The sequence below is a fragment of the Acipenser ruthenus genome, chromosome 36 (genome assembly GCF_902713425.1).
Source record: "Acipenser ruthenus chromosome 36, fAciRut3.2 maternal haplotype, whole genome shotgun sequence".
Taxonomy (NCBI): Eukaryota; Metazoa; Chordata; class Actinopteri; order Acipenseriformes; family Acipenseridae; genus Acipenser; species Acipenser ruthenus.
In genome coordinates this window covers 1,445,675-1,467,272 of record NC_081224.1, presented here as the reverse complement: position 1 = coordinate 1,467,272, position 21,598 = coordinate 1,445,675, and the positions used below count along the sequence as shown (strand labels likewise).

Below are 21,598 nucleotides of genomic sequence, written 5' to 3'. Positions count from 1 at the left end.
CCAAGCAATGCAAATCAGGAAGAAACAGTTTGTGATCAGGACACGTGACATAGCAATTGTATCAAGGGAACAAATGAAGGTCAACAAACCTCTCGTTCCTCATTAAAATGTTTTAAGATATGTATTTTGCTGAAACAATCCGAACGATGGATGTAGGAAAACACACATTTGCAAAAGAACAAGAAACAAAATAAAAATAAACTGCCGCCAGACAGTTTAATTGCTTTTTAAAAGCACTCTGAAAATCTTTCGGAAGCAACTCGATTCTAACGAAAGAGCAACAAATAAAACCGCTTTATAGGAAAGTGAGACACTACATTGTTTTTTTGGGGTTTTTTTGTGAAAACATTGGATGCATGGGAATCAGAAATGTGTTTAATCAGTTATAAAAGTGGTTGTTAAATCAGAAACACAAAATTAGACCTTTTTTTTTTTGATTCAGAGTTTAAAACTAGCTCAGGAAATCACATCTCGTCTATGACGTCATTTGGTAATAATCGATGACAATAGTAGTCCCAGTCCTTCGTTTGACATTTTGAATTGCATTTTTAAGCAGAGCGAGCAGATTATACAATGGATACGTGTATTGCGGTTTTAGTCTGATTTGCTAGTTAGTTATATACAAAGTTGCAATTTTCAACTAAGGTATTTTTGCAGAATTGCTACATTGTGTTGCAATTATACAAAAGCGTTGCAAAAGATGAACAAAAACGTTACAATGTGAACTAACAAAACCTGCCGATGTCTTTGAGAACTAGCAGAAACACTAGTTTACCCATCTATATTTGATTACATGTTTCAGTTATGGAAGGATACACCTGAAGAACGAGTTAAAGATGCGATTGCAGGTAGTTTACAAACCTTGACATCTCATTGCACCTGTGAAAACGTGGTTGTAAGGCAAACAGATTGATTGAGCATCTTTTTTTCTTCTGTGTTCGAAAAAGCTCGTCGCCTTTTGACCCATCGTATCACTTTTACTACTTCTGCCCACTTGTCGCACATTGATTATGTGTTGAAATAAAACCTTAACACAAAATGGACAACAAAAAAATCCCAAAACTTAATTGTTATTCGCAACTATCTACAGGTAGGAAAATAAATAATGCAGCATAAATATCAGCGAGTTGGGCATTCAGAGTGCAAACCAGCCAAAGAAACTCCGCTGGTTTCCACGGGCTGTCCTGTCTGAATGCTCCTGTCTCCCGTGTGCGGAGTGAGATTTGGACTTTCCGTATTACACGACATTCAGTATGGCAGAAACAGGACATTTTTGGACATGAAGCACCCAGTAAGTGTTGCCTGCATTAAGGATTATATAAATAAAAACACTTCTCTAAAAACAGAAGAGACCAGGAGGCAAAAAAGTTCCATTTAATAAGAGCTTTATTTGAAATATTACAACATATAAAAAAAAAAACTACATACAATTGTTTCCACTTGCATAAAATGGGATTGGCTTCCAAAACACAATTAAAACATTTAAAAAGAGTTACAATGGCATGGCTCTGAACAAAAAAAAAAAACAGGTATTACAAAATGGCTCAACCACTTTACTACATCCATGTCAATGTCAGCCAGCATGAGACGCTGCACTGGGGCATGAAGTTGGTTTCACTACATCAGAGGGCTTTTAGTGCTGTTACTGGGAGTCCCTCAGGAGGGAGGAGGGAGGCAGGATTTGGAAAACAGGTCACCAAAATAGAAATCAGTCTGTCGTCTCCAACTTCTGTTTCACATCCTCTGCATGGACAAAGATTTTAAAAATTAGACTGCTGTTATTCTGGTCTTGCAGATCTCCATTCAAAAAGCAGTTTAATTCTATAAAGACTCTAGTCTTACCTGTGGGGTTCTCTTTCATCTTCTTGATCATGCACTTTTTGATCTCCAGCCCAATGGCTTTCGAGAGAGGAGGCGGTACTGCATTGCCGACCTAGAACAAGGAAAAAAAATAAAAATAAATAATAATAATAATGCATCAAGACTGCAAAGCCAACGCAAGCTGGTCTTCCCACTTGGTCAAAAACGACTGTCCTTTGCATGTCATTTCGTCCATTACAGACTCGCTTACCTGTCTGTGCTTGTCCAGGACATTCCCGAAGAACCTGTAAGTGTCTGGGAATCCCTGCGACCGAGAGCACTCTCGCACACTGACCACTCTGTGCTGCTCAGGGTGAAGCACACGACCCTGCAGGGAGAAACACAAAAATCCGATACAGGAAACACACTATGTAACATTTCAACACACAGGGTCACTAAAAGTGGTTGAAAACAGAAAAAAAAACATAACTATGAACAATTAAGCTTGGAAAAGCACAGTTATTTAAATTGTGGCAATTGCAGGTTCAAAAGATACATTGTAATTGCAATTCCAATTTACAATTGTCATTGACCCATAGTCTGGTTAGGAACTGCCTTTATATAAAGCTGTCCTACATGAGTTCAAGTGCTAAGTGAAGCGGCCCATACCTGCTTGCCCATAGGCTCAGGGTTAGTCACTGTTGTGCTGAAGAATCCGTCCCATTCCAGTCTTCCATACAGACCGGCCCAGTGGTTGTGTCTGTTCCCAGTGTGGGGCAGGCACCAGGGGATCAGGGTATTAAACTGCCGGTCTGCTGGGTCACATGGCTTACCTGAACAAAGGAGGAGACCTCTGTATTAGGAGAGTGCTGTACGGCTAGCCATAGTTGGACTTGTGTGTGGACTGCCATTATGTGGCAAATGGGAGCCACAACCATGCTGGCTTAACTGTATAAGAAAGGAGCAAGGCTGTAGAACTGAGCACTAGCATGGTAAAAATGGTACAGGAGACCGAATCTTAGGGTTGATGCAAAAAAAGACAATACAAGACAATACAAACTTAAGACAATACAAATTTAAAAGCATGGGGCTGAACTGGTCATAACGGTTCAATTATACCCACAAAACAAACCAGTCAATATACCTATTCACGTGTACACCTATATGAAAAAGCTAATTATACTGTTGTTGTTAGGGGACTATTCAGAAGCCCCCTGGGTATATGCAGAAGCATTGAATTCTCATTTAGGATTGGACTAAGCGGTGGGTGTCTATTGAAGTGTTTGTGGTCTTGCCTCCTGCGCAGGTGCAGACCCCTCGGAGCGCTCCGGTGCTGCTGCGGCCGTTCTTTTTGTCTGGGTGGGTGTAGCGCAGTTTCTTGGTCATGGTGCCGTCAGACAGGCGGACCTCAATGTTGGGCAGGTCACGCCAATCAGAACCCGGAGCCAGAGGGATGTGTCTCATTCGCGCCGCTACCAGAGCGCTCATGTCCTGGAATAGTGGAGAAATGTTTATTAAAAATTAAAGTCTACACAATTTACCAGAATACTGCATGCCAGCTTGAAGGAAATGTAAAAGCTGTATTTAGCAGATCTAAAATCAGAAGAAATTTAGAAAGCCAAGGGGGGTGAACTATGCATCAACTGCTGCTGCAGAGCCACTTCCAATAGGACCTCAGGTTTTACATCTCAAAAGGACAGAGCACACAGGATGTTAAATGACACACAGCAAATCCATGGCTAAGCTGGGAACCTCCTGGTATCGAGCCCCTTGTTTTAAAAAAAAAAAAAAAAAAAAAAAAACACACAACACACACACACACACACCACTGGACCACCATGCCTTCCCCTTAAGTGCAGGATTACCCAAGCTGGAGAAGGAGGAAAAAAAAAAAAAAAAACACACCAATGCTGGTTTTCATTTATAAAACCTGCTGCAGTTGAACCCTGCTTTTAAAGAGCTCCCACTAGACCGAGCCCCACCTTGCAGATGTGCTCCCGCAGGATGGGCTGGTACTGCGATCCTCGGATCTGCCTCTGAAACCAGGACTGAGGCTCTCCGTTGTAGGAGATCTCCAGCGCAGAGGCACCGTTCCGGATCTCGGGGAGGTCCGACATGGTGTCCCGCACCGTGATGGTCCTGTACGGGCCGCAGTTCACCCTGGAAGACAGAAGTTATATTATTGTAGGATGCTAGATGTCCACTAAACACACTCCCTAGCCATCATGTTACAACAAACTACTCAAAACAAAAAAAGCACAGTCTGAGATGTCAGGCCAGTCTTCAGGGATTACTACATGGATTTAGGTACTGTGGCAGGCAATACTGGAATATTTCACCAGCTACACCAAGTCCATGGGACAGCCATTGGGGCGTAGACAATAAGGCTAAACATTACAGCACTGGTTATGCAGCAGTCTAGTTTACTTTAGAGGAGTAATGCCAGTACAAAAAACTCATGCTTGTTTACAGTTATGGCCAAAAGTTTTGCATCAGCTACAATTTTAGAATTGAGAAAAATAAACTATACAAATAAAATTTAGATCTTCTGTAAAATCAAAACTTAAATTATATTGCAAAGTCTACTGGAAGCCATAATAGTGGTGCAGTATTATGTTAAACTGAGAAATTTTGAAAAAGCGGGTATATGGGAAAACTACAAAGCGGTATGGAGTACAGCAGTGTGGAGTAGTGGTTAGGGCTCTGGACTCGACCGGAGGGTCGTGGGCTCAATCCCAGGTGGGGGACACTGCTGCTGTACCCTTGAGCAAGGTACTTTACCTAGATTGCTCCAGTAAAAACCCAACTGCATAAATGGGTAATTGTATGTAAAAATAATGTGATATCTTGTAACAATTGTAAGTTGCCCTGGCTAAGGGCGTCTGCTAAGAAATAAATGTAAAATTATTCATCAGGATTCATTTTGACTGAATCAAAATGAGTTCATTCTATAGCAGGATGCTACAAAACGTTTTGGTCACAGCTGTACAGCAGTTAGACCCCTCGGTGGCGCGTGATACCTGGTGACATTGCTGACGTATCTCTTCTCTCCCACAACCACGCTGAGGGAGCAGGCGCGGGGTGCAAACACATGCAGGGGCTCAGGGTATCGGGGCAGTGTCTCTCCTGGGGCTGCAGCCAGGATGATCGCTCTCCTACGGGTCTGAGCAACTCCGTACTGACCAGCCTGAAAAACACATTTTAAAAAAGAGAATACATTACTTCTGGCAGGACGCCTTTATCCATCCAACGCAACTTCTTACAAGAGTTGCAGGACAATGAGGTTTGTCAAATTTAAAAAACAGTGTAGTTTATATTAAGTGCAAATCCTATTACTTACAAAAGTTACCACTATTGCTGGGACATTAAATGCTTGGCAAGTTTAAAAAGCCCATTCAAAAGGTTACAAAACCAAACCCCACATGGGGAAACAAATCACAAAATGCCATGCATGGAGTGTTACACACAAGCAGACAGATATCGGTTTACTATATTCATAATGTACCAAACAGTAACCATACCGGGTTCAAAATGAATGTGGTTAGTGGCTCAATGTGAAGTCCTCACCTGCAGCACCCCGAAGGTACACTGGTAGCCCATTTGCACCAGACAGCGCAGGGTGAGCTTCAGCACCATGGAGCGCTTGAAGGAGACGAAGTTCCTCACGTTTTCCAGCAGGAAGAATTTGGGCCTGTAGTAGTCACAGTAACTGGGGGGGAAAAGATGAGGCAAGTTTAGAACAGCTTCCACATTGGTCACGCAGTTTGCCTGCTCCTGAACTTATTTAATAGCAATCCCTGTATTACAAAAAGTTTTAAAACTTGGGGTGGGTTTACAACATTGTGAGTTCTACAGATGATTTTAAACACAGCACTGTTTCAAAAGAAACTTTGTTGGAACACTGTTTCATTAAAATGGAGTTTCTAATAAGTAAATCTTAGTTAGCATTAGTAATTTGTTTTATTATGTTACCAACTTGGACATGTAGAACACTGTAAATGACGCCAAGAGATTTGGGACAGAGTGTCACTTAACTGCAACTAAAAAAATAAATAAAAAAACACACCCCACACACCACCCCCTGTAAAGTTAGATCAATTTTACTATGAACACGTTTCTCAGTTGTGATTGAGATACAGGAATTGCTTAACATGTATCAATTGATTTGAACCGGGGACCTCCTGGTTACAAGGCCTTTTCTTTAACCACTGGACCACACAGGTCTATTTGAACAGCAGATGACAAAGCTTACCTAAGATAAGACACCACCAGGGAGTTCTTAAACTTGGAATAGGTTCGGGAGTTGAATCTGTTCATGCCGCTGAAGCCTTGGCACGGAGGGCCCCCGCACAGCATCTCCACGTCCCCCTTCTGAGGCAGCCTCTGCCCCAGCGAGTTTGTCTCCTCTCCAGACATGACCAGCTTCAGCAAGGTGTTGCAGTCCTCCGTGAACACTGTGGTGCCTGGGTTGTTGAGACGGAATGCTTGGGCTGCAGGCTCCCACATCTCAATCGCCCAGTTAGTCTCAGAAATACCTGGAAGGCAAACAAAGTCGAAGTCACGGATTCTGCACAGGGTGGGCTTTACAATAGGAGTCATCTTAGAACCACAGTACTGTATATTAAAGCATTTTAATACAGTGATCAAGTACATTTAAGGCTGGCTTGTGGGTACAATTGACACAACCAGTTCCCTGCTTTGGATTTGTACAGTCTTGGCACCAAGTTCTTGGGAGTACATACATTTTAATTTGACACCACTATATTTGTTGCACTAAAGTGAAATTACTTTTTCCAAGCTGCTTTGTTTTCTTGTAAATAATTCAAGCCGCACACATGCTGGCTGGTTGTGCAGCCTTGCAGATGACCATGTTGAGGGCCCGACGGTAGCACTAGTAGGTTCTGTTTTCTTTGACGTACCTGCTTGATGAAAGCCCTCCGACAGCCCCCCACAGCCAGAGAACACGTCCAGGGTGCGCAGCTTGGGCGGCTTCAACTCCCGACACTCCTGCTCCGTTGGTGCAGAAGACTTCCCTTTACCTTTTCCTGTTGAAGGAAAAGCAATGCAAAATATAGATCATTCAGCTGTAGCCAATAAAACATCACCTAGAATTGCAGGATTGTGAATAATTTCGATCATGTAAAAATCAGAAAAATGACAATTCTATCGTTTAAAAAAAAACAAACAAAAAAAAACACAAACACACAGTCTACCGGAAGCCATACTAGTACAGTATTTCACGTTAGATTTAGAAATGTCACATTTTTTCAATCTGTCAGTCTTCCATTAACCAGATGGAAAACAAAGCAGAATGTAATTCAAGATATTAACATAACATTATTCAGCAGGTTTCATTTGACACTAGCAAAATCAGTTCATTCTATAGGGTGATGCAAAACATTTGACCATGGTTAAAGCAGGCTTGTGCATTACCAATTCAAAAGAAACCAAACGGTCTTTACTGTGCACAAACTTGATCTGGGTGCCACGTCAAGTCTTTAGTACTTATTGTAAAAACCTTTTTAGAAGTCTATTTACTAGGTATTTTTAGGGGGTCCTAAAGGGGGGGGGGGGGAGAAGTGACACTGGTGTGACGTATAGGCTTTCCTGAAATTGTGGTCTTAAGGGAGGGGAGGGGGCAACGCACCTTTAAGTAGGTCAATGAAAAAACGTGTGCATGATTCAGTCTGCTTACCCTTGCCTTTCCCTTTCCCCTTGCCTTTGTTAAAAGCATTACGAGCATGGTTGGGAGGATCTTCAAAGCTCTTAGTCTTGGGATTGTATGCCTGCAAAACCAAACACATTAGGTGTTACACAATTAAACACATTCACTGTATGGATACATGTGGGTTTAAAATCCTAGTGCAGGATCAGGGCTAATGTGACAGACCTACTGGGTACCGGGGAAGAGTCGTTTACCAAATTAACACCAAAATACGTCAAGTAGGCGTTGAAGGAGGTTCTGGATTAAGCGCTTGTGTGTCTGCTTCCACGATACCGACTCAATCTCTGCAAGGAAAACAAGCCTAACCTTGTGCATGACGAGATGCCAGTAAGCCTCTTGATCACAAGTGCAGTTCAGACTGCAGTTACCTCAAGGAAGTAAAACCTGTCCGGTCCCCCATTAGAGTACTCCTGGACAGGCTGGATGAGATCCTCCGCGTACTCCACAGTGCAGCGGCCCTGAACATCCTTGAAGTCCACAGTGGCCTCCTCATCGCTCCAGTACAGCATGTTAATGTCAGTGTGGTAGCTCGCCTTGGCTCCCTTGTGAGTGTTCTCAGGCCTGTACAGGGGGAAAGAGGGAGATGTTGCTTTAGAACAGATCTACTTTAGTATATATATTTAGCAGTTATTTCCCTCTTCAGCCACTGTTTACACAATTGCACCATGTTAAGTTACCTATATCTAATTTATAATGCAATGAGGAGGCTGCTTTAGACAAGACCTACAGTATATTTAACATCCCCTTCAGTCGCTGTCTGCACAATTGTACTGTGTTAAGTTTCCTATCCATGTAAATTTTATAATGCACATCTGCAAGTTATGGCAGGGCAACAAGTATTAATTTCAATTTGCGACCGAAAAGGGGATATAGATGCAACTCAAATGAAAATACATTGATAGATTTTAGGTCTGCCCAAACAAATGGAACCCCTTTCCCCATTAAAAGAAACTGTCCACTCCCTTTAAAAATGCAGCTGGATGCCACGCAGTTGTGTTGAAATAGACACAGGGTTCGGAATCCCTTTAGCACTACAGACCTGCCCCGTGCACAGGTTCCCACACCCTCAGCCTGTCCCATACCTGTAGTACTTGTAAATGCGCAGTTTGATGTCCGCCTCGTTGGCTTTGCCATTGCTGCGCTTGGTACAGAAGATCTCCTTGATGCGGCCCACGCGGAACGGCTCGGGAGCGTCCAGGTTGCTGCCCTTGATGTAGTCTGAGGACTTCCTGTAATACTCCGGGTACAGCTCCTCATCCACATCCTCCTTCCTCTGGGGTCGCTTCACTGGACTGCCAGACTTCACACTGGAGGGGGGGAGAGAAAAAGTCAGGTCAGCTGGTGGCTACACAGTCAAGAACCTTCACACTAGCATTTAGGAATATAAACACTTGTTTTATATTTTTTTATAAAAGCATGGATTAAAAGCAATAGTTCTTCCTTGATATTTTGTGAGTTGACAGTCCATGCAAGCACTATTTTTACTGTCCAGTGGCCTTTCACTATCTCACCGTTTGACGTGCAAATTACACATGCACCAAAATTTACGGTCTGATGCAAAAAGACGCAAGTTAAAATCAGCACTGGTTGATCAGACAACCATTTCTGGCCTCTCCCCTCCGCACTCTACCTGAACGAAAAGGCTTCTGGCAGGAAGTACACGCCATCCCCGACTCTGTACTGCTCCCCGCTCAGGCACGCCAGTGCGTACAAGGTTTTGTTAGAGCTGTTTTCATCCAGGGGATCAAAGACTCTGGGGGTGTCCCGCTCCTCGATCTCAGCTTGGCGAGTGCAGCTGGCACAAAACCTAAAAATAAAAAAAATAAAATAAAATAAAATGCTCTTAAGCACAATAAGAGTCATTTCAGTTCTGCTTTAGGACAAGGTTTGCCACCCCAATTTTATCTCACTGCCTTCCGCCACCTCCACCTGTTTAAGATGCACTTGTAGATCTCTTGATCCACCCCCTACTATGTACTGCAGTCGACCCAAGCACCACGTTACTGGATCCTCAGCCAAAGCCTTATCCTTGCACTACTACTTTGTCATTGTAGATATAATTGGTTATAACCCTAACTTATTGCATCTCACTTCAGTAGTATACTTTGCACTTACTGTAAACTACACTATTTAAATACTGCACTGTAACATTTTGCAAGCCAAATATTTTCTTTCCTGGAGATGCTTCTTCACTTGTTCATAACCGCAAGATTCCAGCCCGTTGCATGCATTTAAATAGCACTGTCCCTGTGTCACTCACGTGAACTTGCAGTCCTCCGACTGGGTGACTGTTGGAGGGGTCTCAAACCGGGCATGGTCAGACTCGTACCAGAACTGATAGAAGTAGCTCTTCCCATCATCATCTTCGACTGCTTTGTCATCGATCAAGCCTCCCTGCCAGAGATTTAAAAAAAAAAAAAAAAAAAAAAAAAAAAAAAAAGCCAAAACGCTTAAGGAGAAGTTCCTTTCCAATTGGGCAAAATTGAAAAAAAGCACCGGCATGCTTGCTCATGCAAATCAAATTCTTGACTGGAATTTCTTTGACAATGGAATACTGTAGCATTGTATTTGAGCTCAGTTTCACAATACCTCCATAAACCAGTTCTCCGAAGGCCCTTTGTAGGAGACTCTGACTTTGCCCTGGACGTAGGCCAGCTGCATGTCCTCACACTCGTCCACCAGGAACAGCTCCAGAGGGTCAGAGGACTCCCCCAGGACAGTGTCCGTCCCTCGGCAGAACCAGTGAGCATGGAACATCTTCTCAGTGCCATCGTCCCATAGGGAAGTAATCCTGAAGGCAGAAAGTTGCATTGTACAGCAATTCTACAGCATTACAGATTTCCAACCTGATGGATATTCCTTTAAACTGTTGCTCCAAGATTTCCATTACACGAGAGTAGATGTTAAAACTTCATGCTGATTTGAACTCGGCTCTCGCCAAGATAAGCACCAACTAAGACGTAGCTTTACAGTAAACTAATGCGATCCATATGCGTCTCCATCCATTTACGTTTCCTTCCATATGATGATGTAGATATCCTTCTGTCTGGTGTTAATGGCTGAAGTGTAATGCTGGCTCCAGGGATCAGCTTATTTTGCCTCCCTGGCGCATCAGCACACACAACGGCTGCGATGCTGGCTCCGGGGATCAACCAAAGTGCGGCCTCCCCAGCGCATCAGCATGACAACCGTCTGGATTGAGCTAAGTAGGGTACATCTCCAATAATCTATCCTGCTCTACAATGCTCTTGCTACATCTGCATGGAGAGAACTCTATACAAAGTGCACTACCCAGTCAATCTGTTACCCTGAGCTTTCAAAATACAGTTTAATCCAATGTACTGTTCTGGTCAAGGTGCTACGAGATTCCACAGTGGGTAAAATTCAGAATTCATGTTCTATAAAACTACCAACCTTGCCAGGAAGATGGGCTCTGAAGGGTCATGAGAACCAACCGAGACGCAGTCGCCAACCTCCAAGACCTCATCATCAACACGGACCTGCATGTAGTAATCCTTCTTACCCTCAGTCTGAAAGCATCAAAACACACAAGCGTTAGTTGGTAGAGGTGGTTAGGATGTGATTCCCACAGGGAATCTTGGTTTGCCAAGACATGAGATTTCAAGCCAATTATACTGCTTTCCCAAGTTAGCTGGTACTTTGCTAACGTTTGGGCAATCGCTGTGCTGACAGAAACAGTATCTACATGACATCAGCACAAAACAAGCCAGACTTATTAGCCTTGAAATCAAAGAAAAGAATTGACAGAACTGGGTGGTAATACAAGACAGCAAATCATTTATCAGGTATAAATCAGTAAAAACAGACATCCTGTTAAATCCTGTAATTTCAGTAAAATTCAGAATAAACCGCAAGATGTGGAACATGAATAATGTTACATAAACATTAATTCCATTCTGATTTGTAATTTTAAACTGAAAAGAAATCTGACATGAAATACTATCATGACTTCCGGTAGATGCTTGCAATACCATTTTGTAGTCCCATTACATGTTAAATAAGATCTAAAGTTACGTTCATATTTCTCAGCCCTAAAATACTAGGCAATGCAAAACTTTTGCTGTACCATTTCATAAAATGACAATTAAAACACCATTTCTAAACGTGTGTGGAGATTGACAAGCCGACAGTCATTCCTGCATCACAGCAGTAAAAGATTAGCAATCTGCAGAGCGAGGATCAGCGACAGGAGTAAAGAGTTCAATGGAGCGTTGCAGGAATCTAGCACTGAGCGCATCTTTGACACAACTCGTACCTTGACTGGCTCTCCCACCCACGACATCTTGCCCCTGCTCTGTTTCTTCTTCTTCTTGACTTGAACCATCTTCTTTGGAGTGGTCTTAATAGGGAGCAGATCCTCCTCTTCTACAGTCTCATCCTCCTCTGCCTCCTTCACGGCCAAGTTCGGGCACCTGAGCACAAAGAGACCAGGATTGGGGTACATACCAATGCTCTTAACCCTTTGCGGTCCAATGTCGGACCCTGTCAGACATCAAAAAAGACAGGTCTCTAGTCGTTTTTTCTCCAGAAAAAGCCGAGAACCATTCAATGGCCGAGTGAGACAGATAGGAGTCGAAAAAAAAAGTGGGCATCTCATGAATACAGATCGCCCTGACACCACATCGATAACATGGACATAAACAAGATAGCTGCTTCTGCATCCAGTGCTCAAAGAATCAATCATTTGCAGAGCTTTTTAGATGTTATAGTAATAAAATAATGACTTTGATCGCATTATTGAGGAGTTTGGTGATAAAACGAGTGATCAGGAGATTTAAAAAAAAAAAAAAAAAAAAAAAAAATCGGTATGTACTACTATTAAGACGTATGTGAAAAATATAGCGAACAAGGGGTGGGGCGGGGCTGGAGATGCAGCACTGAGTGTCCTGTTGATATGCAGTGCCTTTTAAACCTGTTTTACTATGAAATATTTTAACAGCACGTCTAAAATAAACTGAGCATATAAAAATTAATTAGACCTGACCCGCTGAATAAATGGACCACGAAGGGTTAATATCAATTCAAAACACATCACTGATCAAAATTACAAAAAAAAAAAAAAGCAGTATTCTGTTAATGAGCTTCAGTGGCAACAATTACTTCCATTGAAGTCACCATTTGTTGGTCAATTAAAAGTGGCTTCAAAACAAAAAGCAGTTGAAAAAAAAAAAAAAAAAACAAGCCACACAATTGGTTGCTAAAATAAGAAATTTATATTAGGATTTCTTGCGATTGCTCTACTGCTTTCATGAAGCCAACTGGAAGTAATGTGTTGTCACTGAGAAGCTCGTTTTAACAGAATACTGCCAACTGCAACTTTGATCCATGTGTTGGAATTCATTAAAAGGGAATTCAACAGGAACTGACTCCAACCCTGAAAGAGACAAACCTTTATTGCAAGCCAACAGGTTACAAGTTGCATCCCGCAAACCACATTGAAAGAACGATTTACCTTCTCTTCTGGCACGCCTGTTTGAGGCGTCCACTGCCTCCGAATTTGATCATATCCTTGCAGGCATTGCATTTCCCACAATCAGGGGCCTGGCACACCTGCAAAGAAAACATAACCACATTGAGAATGCCAAACAAAAGCTTGTATTGAGAAGAGAGCGCTGCAATGTTTATGGAGTTGGTCATTTTCAGTTTGGGGAAAATTACAGCCAGCCGAACAAGAATTTCCCCCTTGCTGTACTGCAAACTCTCCTTCACGCCAAGGCCTGTCCTTACCTCGCACACACCACAGCGTCTTCGCTTCAGGACGTTCTCCTTGTCTTCCTGATCGATTTGGTCGGAGAAGAAAGTATCAAAGATCTGGGACACCAGCTTGGTGGTGGTGGCTTTGGTGGGTCCCTTGTCCTTGTCGATCTTGGTCGGGTGCCGGATGGCTTGCCTTCGAGTAGCCCGCCTGTGGGAAAGAGTCGGGACACCATGAAAAGCATTTCGGGAGGAGCTCTAGATGCATCTTAGTGAATGAGATAGTGGTGTTCATGCACAGAATTAGTTTAATGCTCATGTCAAAATGCTCATGCTAATGCTCATGTTTCTGAAGCCACAGGCATTACATATAAAACATCCACACACAAGTGTTTGACTTGAAACTGCAGGCACCAGCATGGGCCTTCATTTGATTTCATTTCACCGGTGATAAAGCAGTTTCACAATACAGGTAGATATTTCATAGTTACACCTACCAGTACAGTAACATGCTGCATAAAAGGAAGCCAAAGAAATGTTAACACTACTGCAACACACAGATTACATGTTAGTTTCAGAGCAGGGATCAATTCATTTGGTCGACAGCAAGACAGCCAACAGCAGGCAGCCACTACAGTTGCAGTACAGTAAATGTACACCTTTGCAAGTCTATGCAATGCTTCCAGATCCACCCCACTGGTTTTACCTCTTTCCCAGGGTCACCCCAGCCAGTTTGATCAGGTCCCTCATGCAGGGAGTCACAATGATTGGCTGCTCGTCCGAGTCGCCGGCCTCATCGTAGCTCTCCACCTGCTCAACCACGAACTGGGCGTGGCGCAGCAGGGTGTCCTCTGTGAACTTGTTGAAGTTCAAGCCAGCAGGGGGCACCGTGGTCTAAAACCAAAACGCAAAACCAGGTTAAGCATGCAACTGCTGCAGTTCACTCTAAATGTCAGGACCACAATACTGAGAGTTTAATCCTTTTATTAGGTCCCAGTCCGAGGTAGTGAATAAACATGCACAATATGTTAAAAAAAACATCCCTTTCATGTACATAGAGTGTATTCAGCTGGACAATTCAGAACTGAAAGGGTTAAGTGCTTGAGGGCACATTTCATATTAGGAGTTAGATCATTGAACAGGTTAATCCCAGAGCAGGTGTAACCAGTTCAGTCATTAAGGGCATGGTTGCAACAAATAGCAGGGCTCCAGTAGCTTAAACTGTTTGTACAAGTTCAGAGTGAAGCCTACAGCTCTGGCCAAAGGTTTTGCAGCACCTCTATAGAATTAACTAACTGCTTCAAAGTCAAATGAAACCTGCTGAATTAGGTTACCATTATGAACTACACAGAGTTGTAGTTTCACAAACTGAAAAATGTGACACTGAAATCTAACACAAAATACTACATACGGCTTCTGGTAGACTTTGCAATATTATTTTGTAGTTTATTACATGTTAAATAAGATCCAAGTCATGTTTATAGTTTAATTGTCTCGATCCTAAGCTTCTAGGCGATGCATAGCTCTAGATGCATACACACTGCTTTGCAATGGTGGCACCCCCATTCTGTGGAGTGTTAAATCACCTCAATTTTGTTGAGCAAGTCCTCATAGGTGACCTCTGGGTTCTTCTGCAGGAACTGCACGACAATCTTACTCATATAGATCTTCTCCTGCATCAGAGCGAAGATGGGAGCATACTCCTCGCTAGGGTCCATCAGGATGTAGTCAGCGAAAGCTAAACGAGGGACACCAAAGAATTAGCAACTCCTCCACACGCATCGACAGCTGCTCAGGAGACATTACCCTAAAAAACACAAGCCTACTTACCTGTAGTGAAGCCAATCAAAGCCTTTTCTCCGCCGTCAAACCCAGTGATCCACCAGGCATTGATGGGCCCAAGCTTTTTAGCAGGAACGCCACCTGATGAAAGAGGGCAATTTTATAGAAATTAAGGCAGTAATGATATATTCTCTAAACCACTGTGCATAAATAGTTTGTTTGGCAGCGCAAAAAGGTCACACTAGTTTCAAAATGATCCACCTGTAGACAGGTGTGATTTCGATGGATCGGATTCACTTGGATTAGGCGCGGCTGCATTTTAGCGACAGAAATAGCAGCTGGTTGAATTTGTTGTCGGTGTTTGGAGTACAGATCAAAAAACAGAGACGTTTCTTACTTGCAAAAGAAACTAAAAGGAAAAACAGTGTTGTCTAATAAAGTTTCATTGTTACCCCCTGCATAAGCAAATTTTGAGAGAGAGAGAGAGAGAGAGAGAGAGAGAGAGAGAGAGAGAGAGACCCAACACACCGTCCATACAAGGGTTGTCATCATAGATTGGTTTCACCACACAGCTGAAGTACAGCTCCACATTCTTCTCAATCAGCCCAGAGTCAAAAGGGCAGAGGTGGCCTTTCTTGTCATAGATGCTGCAAGACACAGAAAAATCAGTGAGCGCAGGGTAACGTGGGAGCAAAGCTGTTCACCGCAGCTGCTGTAGCTCAGCAGGATGGTCTCACCTGAAGTTTGTGATTTTGTGTTGAGGCAGGTCGTCGTAGCTCTCAAACCCATCTTCGTTTGCATCGAAGAGAGACAGCCTCTCATTGGTCAACATCTCCGGCTCATCCAGCTGTAGCAGAATTGAAGCGATCAAAAAGAATGAAGGGCAAATTAGTTTCCACATGAATGTAGACAGAGTTGAACTGTATATAGAAAACTAGTAAGTGTGGAATGTGAAATTGTATAATACAAAGTGCACAGTGTAGGTCGAACACTATACTAAGCCAACACCTTTTGTTTGGCAGCAGTTAGGCAAAATTGAAAGCACAACTGGATTGTGGACAAGCTAGCAGTGTCTGACGGAAGTTTGGTGGAAAAAATAAATAAGCCACATGATCAATATGTTGTGTGACAGGTGCAAGTGCATTAGGGACCTCTTTCTTAAATGAGAACCCCAAAAGCAGTTCTAGAACACAAGGCGAGGCCTAGGCGTGGTCGACACGTACAGCGTTATCCGGATCACCCTGGAAAAACCGGAGGTCTGTGTCATCCAGGTACTGCCGGCAGTCTGGGCATTTAGGAGGCGGGGTCTGCAAAAAGAACCAGTCAGAATGCTTGAGTGCTGAAGTGAAAATTAACATTGCACAGGTGTCAGTTGCTAGGACAGATTTGGATAGTCTAGCAAGTTTTCAGGTTGCAGAATTACAGAATAAATCTAGGCAACAGGTTTAAATACTAACAGGATGCCAGAAAGTATCCTTCAATACGAACTCTGTATTGGACACTCACCTTAGCTGGCAGTTCGGCTTTTGGCGTCTGTGTAGAGGCTGCCTCAGTGTCTGATCTGCAAGGAGAAAGCTGGTTAAAGCAGAGTGCATTCATGATAGTGAATAATCAACTTTGTTAAAACATACAACACTTACTTTTGGGCAGGTTCGACTTTCAACCTCTTTTCATCTTGTGCCTTGAAGAAAAAACAAATAGTTATCTAAAAAGCTGTTGCAATGACCCCTCCCCATGGATTCACAAGCAAAAAACTACATAGAATGTGAAGCCTTGCATAAACGTGATGGGTATGCATAAAGCAGAGATTCAGCACAAAACGCAATCTTATCGCTGCCCAATATCAAACTGGGACCATCAGCAGTCTACAAATGTATATGTAGCATGTATAATTCCAGTGCATGCGCCACCTACCTCCCCAGATAGTAGAATAAATTAACAGCAGCATGGAAAGTGAACAATTTCTAGATGCTTATTTTAAAAGACACCCAGATGTACCTTTTCTTCAGCGTTTGCCGAGACTTCATCCTCTTCCTTGGCTGGTTCACTTTCTCCATTCACCTCTTCAGATTTGCGCTTCTGTGAGCTGCAATCAAGTTAGAAAGAACTTGGGCATCATTCTGATTTGCTTTTATTGCATAAACACATGCATTACCAGCAGGTAGATAAAAAGGGGCTTTATAGTTTTCAATGTGGGGCTTGGGAAGCAGAGGACCCATAGTCAGTCACTACAGTCATAATCTACAGAAAACAGGGTTGAGGTTATTTTTATATATATATATATATGTAGTCAAACAGTTTTTTCCCCCCAGGTCTCCCCAATTTGGAATACCCAATTATTATTTTTATCCCGGTTAACCGGTGCAACCCCCCCTCCCCCCCGGGCGACTGAAACACGCGTCCTCCGAAAACGTGTTCCTACCAAATCTGTCATTTTTCGCACTGCGGATCCACCAGACCTATAGCGCCGAAGGACAACACAGATCTGAATGTCTTCTCTGCTGAAGGCGTCCTATCGGCCACTGGAGTCGCGGATTCACGGTGAACCGTGGATTGCCCTGCCGACCTAATCCCTCCCTACCCGGGCGGTACTCTGACAGTTGTGCACCACCCCCTAGGAACCCTCGGTCATAGTCAGCAATGACACCTAGATCAAGCAATCTTGATCAATGATGTGTTGGAATTGATTAAAAGGAATGGGAACTGGTTTTAAAAAACAAATTTAAAAAGTAACACTATAATACATATACACACACAAAGCAAAGAAATCTCCTCCAGTTCCATAAAAGCTTCAGTAGTTGGCTGATCCAACATATTTCTACACTACAAAGGTAACAAATTAACCTAGCATTCATATGTGTTGCAGAATGAAGCACACCGTGTACTTACACTTTAGAAAACATTGATAAGATTGACAGCTGTTTGCCAGAATTTCTCGTGACCCTTGAGCTAGCTGGAGACTCTGCAAGAAACAAAAAACAGGAGAATGTAACCAAGATGCACAAATGCAACACGGTTTCACCCACCGATCTTCACCAGACACAAGGTTTACTCAGGATTTCTCCTCTTGTGTCATAAACCAACTTCTGGTGACCATTAAAAAAAAATAAAATAAATTCAAAAGCAGTATTTAGCACCAGACTAGCTGCCCATTGCAGGACAGGGGCAACCAGGGTTAATCAGTTTTTAAAAATCACTTCCCTTCAAAAGAAATTGGAATTGATATTTTAGCCAATTCTTGCAATTGTTTAACGGCTTTCCATCGAAGCCAAGTTGAGACCAATAGGGACTTCAATTTACGTAATTTGTTGCCACTGTTGCGAGAAGCTCATTAAGATTTTTTGATCAACATTGTTGGAATGGATTAAAAGGGAATGGGAATTGGAACTGGGAATAGATTAAACACAGGAATTGACCCCAACCCTGGAGAGAACAAAAAAATAAATAAAAAAGATTTAATTTGCAAGTCCAGATGCACGGAGCAGCAAGACTCTGACTCACTTTTCCCATCCCCTCCCGTTTTGCTCCTCCTGCCCCCATGAGGCTTGGCAGCGCTGAGAGACTTGACTCCCTCCTCCTGGGTGTCCATCACGTCCTCCTGTCCATTCGCCCCGGCACAGTCCTCATCGCTGACGACAGCCCCGTTCTCAGAGCAGCCATTCGCCTTTCCGTTGAGCACCGAGCTGCCATTCTCGGACGCCAGCTCCTCGCTGAGCAGCGTCTTCACTTGAGATAAATACTCCTCCTGCAAGCGAAGCACATGTACAGGAATGCTTACTCACTGCATAGGGAGTTTGTAAAGACTCGCTGCGTTTCAACACCATCAAAAACAAAGCAGGCGCATCAAGTGCCTGCCATTAGGAATGCAGAATCTTGCACCATTGATGTGACAGGAGATAATCTTTCTTCACGATTGCAGTACAGAGATGTCTTTGTATTGAAGCAGCTTCATTTTTTTTTTTTTTTTTTTTGCTACTACTTGCCTCTGAAAGCTCCTTCTTCTGTAGCTTGGTCTCCAGATCGCTGAGCAGATTCTGGGCATCTGCTTTTAAAAAGCCATGCACCAAACCCAGCTTCTCTTTCACACAGTCCTAGGTGAAATATTCAAGTATATAGTTATGGCCAAAAATAAATAAATAAAAAAAGCAGCTTAGCATCACCCTATAGAACGAACTAATCTCTTGTCAGTCAAATTAAACCCGCTGAATAATAGCACATCCACATGTTGAAGTACATACTGCTTTGTATTGCTCCTACACAACAAAAAGACAAATTGAAAATTGCAACATTTCAAAATTTAACATGAAACCTGCCATCATGGCTTCCTGTAGACTTCTGCAATATCATTTTTGTAGTTCCTTTGATTACATGACGTTAAATAAAAGACCTAATTATGTTGATGTATATATTTTTTTTAAATTGTCTCAATCCTAAAATTCTAGGTGATGCAAAACTTTTGGCCAGAGCTGTGGATGGATTCAAGAGGGACATCAAGTCATTCTCCCATCTATAATGAAGCCATCTCCTCCCGTTGGCAACTTAAACAGGATTTATTATGCAAGATTAATCAAGGCAACTGACTTCCATGCATGCATTTCTACAAGTGGGACTGTGCAGGCAGGTAGGTTTGTGAGCTGGGTGTCTTAACATGGTAGGGAAACCAATATCTAATTTGGATCAACGGGATACAGATAAACAGGTCTAGTGTAAAGTTAAGCATGCTGGAAAGCCATGCAAAACGACCTGTGGGCCAGGCTGCAGTTTTGGTTAGGCAAATGTTATAAAATACTGAAAGAAAGAAAGAAAGAAAGAAAGAAAGAAAGAAAGAAAGAAAGAAAGAAAGAAAGAAAGAAAGAAAGAAAGGAGAATACAGAGAGATAGAGAGATAGATAGATACACACACGAGATAGATATAACCTACCTTTTCTGCTAGACCATCGCTATCTTTATCCAAAGCTTGAAGTCTGTAAAGAAAAACAAGCCAGGTTAGACTAGTTCAGTGGGTCGCAGAATTTTGCCACACAGACCAATTCAAAATTGAATTTCCTCCCCACAGCCTAGCTTAGGACCAAACGTCTTTGCATTTAAGACTACAACAAATATCATAGTAACGTCACAAGACAGCGAGTGGTTACCTACTTGCGAGGATCTTAGGAGCCAGGCTGTTCTGCTTGTGTGTAGTTATTTAACTACCATTGCAAAGCACACATCCCACACTCGCAACCCCCTTACTCAAAACGCAAGGATAAATATGACATTACAAACTTCCAACGAAATCCGGGTTTAGCTCGGACGCAGTCTTTTGTCATCGCCACCAAATACTGTATTTGTTTGTTTTAAATATAATCGGTCCATTATCTAGTTACTCGGTATGATGAATGCTAATCGGCGTATAGAGTACGTTACAAGTTAATAATTAACACGACTCGATGAGATAAACTCAGACAGTACATACAGCTAGCACCAGCATTAGGATGATGCTTAAAATAAGTTAAACTTTACCGAACGAACAATCAGTGTCTCACGTAATGCTGCGTTTATATTACTAGAGAACTGTAAGGAAATGACAATGTTACACCATAGTATGCGTGCATTTTGACATTAATTTACACACACTATCTCGACACTGGGGGCTTGATTACAAATTAAACGCACAGTCTGAGCATCACTACCACTACACGTCATAACTTACAGTCCCCAAATATGTACTACAGTCGTAGTAGAGAATTGGCGCCAAATCCTGCAATAACAGCAGAGCCCGCTCAAAAAAAAAAAAAAATTAAAAAAAAAAAAAAAAACAACGGTACAGTAAGCGACTGGTGTCTAGTGGCAATTCAACTGGAAAGCAGAGCATTTAAAACGTCACATTACAAGGGCCTAGCGTGTTATTTGTAAACGGTAAAAAAAAAAAGAGCACACGAAAATAAAAACAAAACAATATCATAATAATAATAATATAGGTGATCGAAACGTACCTCTTCCTGACGTCTTCTGGGATAGCGAAGGCTGTCTTGGCCGGCATTTCAGGATTGATTGAATAAATATATCTAAAATACAAAATGTATATTTAAAAAAAAAAATGCTAATTAAAGCAAAATACCTTTAAAAAAAATCTGTTAAAATACAAGACCGCTTTCAAATCAGAGCGAACTGCCCTGTTGAAAATGGGACGCTTCTTATAGAATCAATACGCGGCGGCGCGCGGGCCACCTTTTCGCGCGGAAATCGGGGTACACCGGACTTTACCACAGATCAAGCACGGAGGGGAGGCTTGTGTCAAATAATAATAAAAAAATGATTTATTTGCAATATTATAGAGGGAGTAGGTTGAGACACCCTGATTAACATGCGCATGGCTTATGTAGTAGATACGAATTCCCTGCGTCAAATATTATGTTCACATTACTAAAATGATCGAAATATATATTATCCGTTCTCCCCTTTCTCTTGAAGTGGATACATCTGACAACCTACCCTGGGTTTTACCATGCAAATAAAAGCGGGGTGAATTTTTTTTTTTTTAACTATACATATAGTTATAGAAAAAACTTGAAACGGGTAATATTAATTTAAAGT

The 21,598-nt window shown here is 42.4% G+C and overlaps 1 protein-coding gene across 1 annotated transcript; it reads right to left on the bottom strand.

The window, feature by feature from the left end:
* Nucleotides 1–1,368: 1,368 nt before the first annotated feature.
* Nucleotides 1,369–21,218, bottom strand: LOC117966883 (DNA (cytosine-5)-methyltransferase 1-like). The gene is made up of 34 exons (XM_059007876.1): nt 20,998–21,218; nt 19,944–19,986; nt 19,006–19,113; nt 18,524–18,767; nt 17,912–17,984; nt 17,021–17,108; nt 16,663–16,703; nt 16,529–16,583; nt 16,246–16,329; nt 15,760–15,869; nt 15,551–15,669; nt 15,071–15,163; nt 14,827–14,978; nt 13,947–14,134; nt 13,274–13,451; nt 12,999–13,096; nt 11,802–11,958; nt 10,940–11,055; nt 10,115–10,316; nt 9,786–9,919; nt 9,156–9,332; nt 8,608–8,832; nt 7,894–8,086; nt 7,496–7,586; nt 6,720–6,845; nt 6,053–6,335; nt 5,368–5,509; nt 4,821–4,987; nt 3,783–3,960; nt 3,096–3,291; nt 2,470–2,633; nt 2,072–2,188; nt 1,843–1,933; nt 1,369–1,743 (listed from the first exon to the last, which is right to left on the bottom strand). The coding sequence occupies exons 1-34, from the start codon at nt 21,042–21,044 to the stop codon at nt 1,709–1,711; spliced, it is 4,515 nt and encodes a 1,504-aa protein (XP_058863859.1). The 5' UTR covers nt 21,045–21,218; the 3' UTR covers nt 1,369–1,708.
* Between the last annotated feature and the right edge of the window lie 380 nt (nt 21,219–21,598).

Coding starts and splice junctions, on each gene's coding strand:
- LOC117966883 (XM_059007876.1), bottom strand. CDS start 21,044: ATGCCGGCCAAGACAGCCTTCGCTATCCCAGAAGACGTCAGGAAGAG. Junction 9,920..10,114: donor CGGAGAACTGGTTTATGGAG/GTATTGTGAAAC, acceptor AATCTCTGGCAG/GGAGGCTTGATCGATGACAA. Junction 6,336..6,719: donor GGAGGGCTTTCATCAAGCAG/GTACGTCAAAGA, acceptor TTTGCCTTCCAG/GTATTTCTGAGACTAACTGG.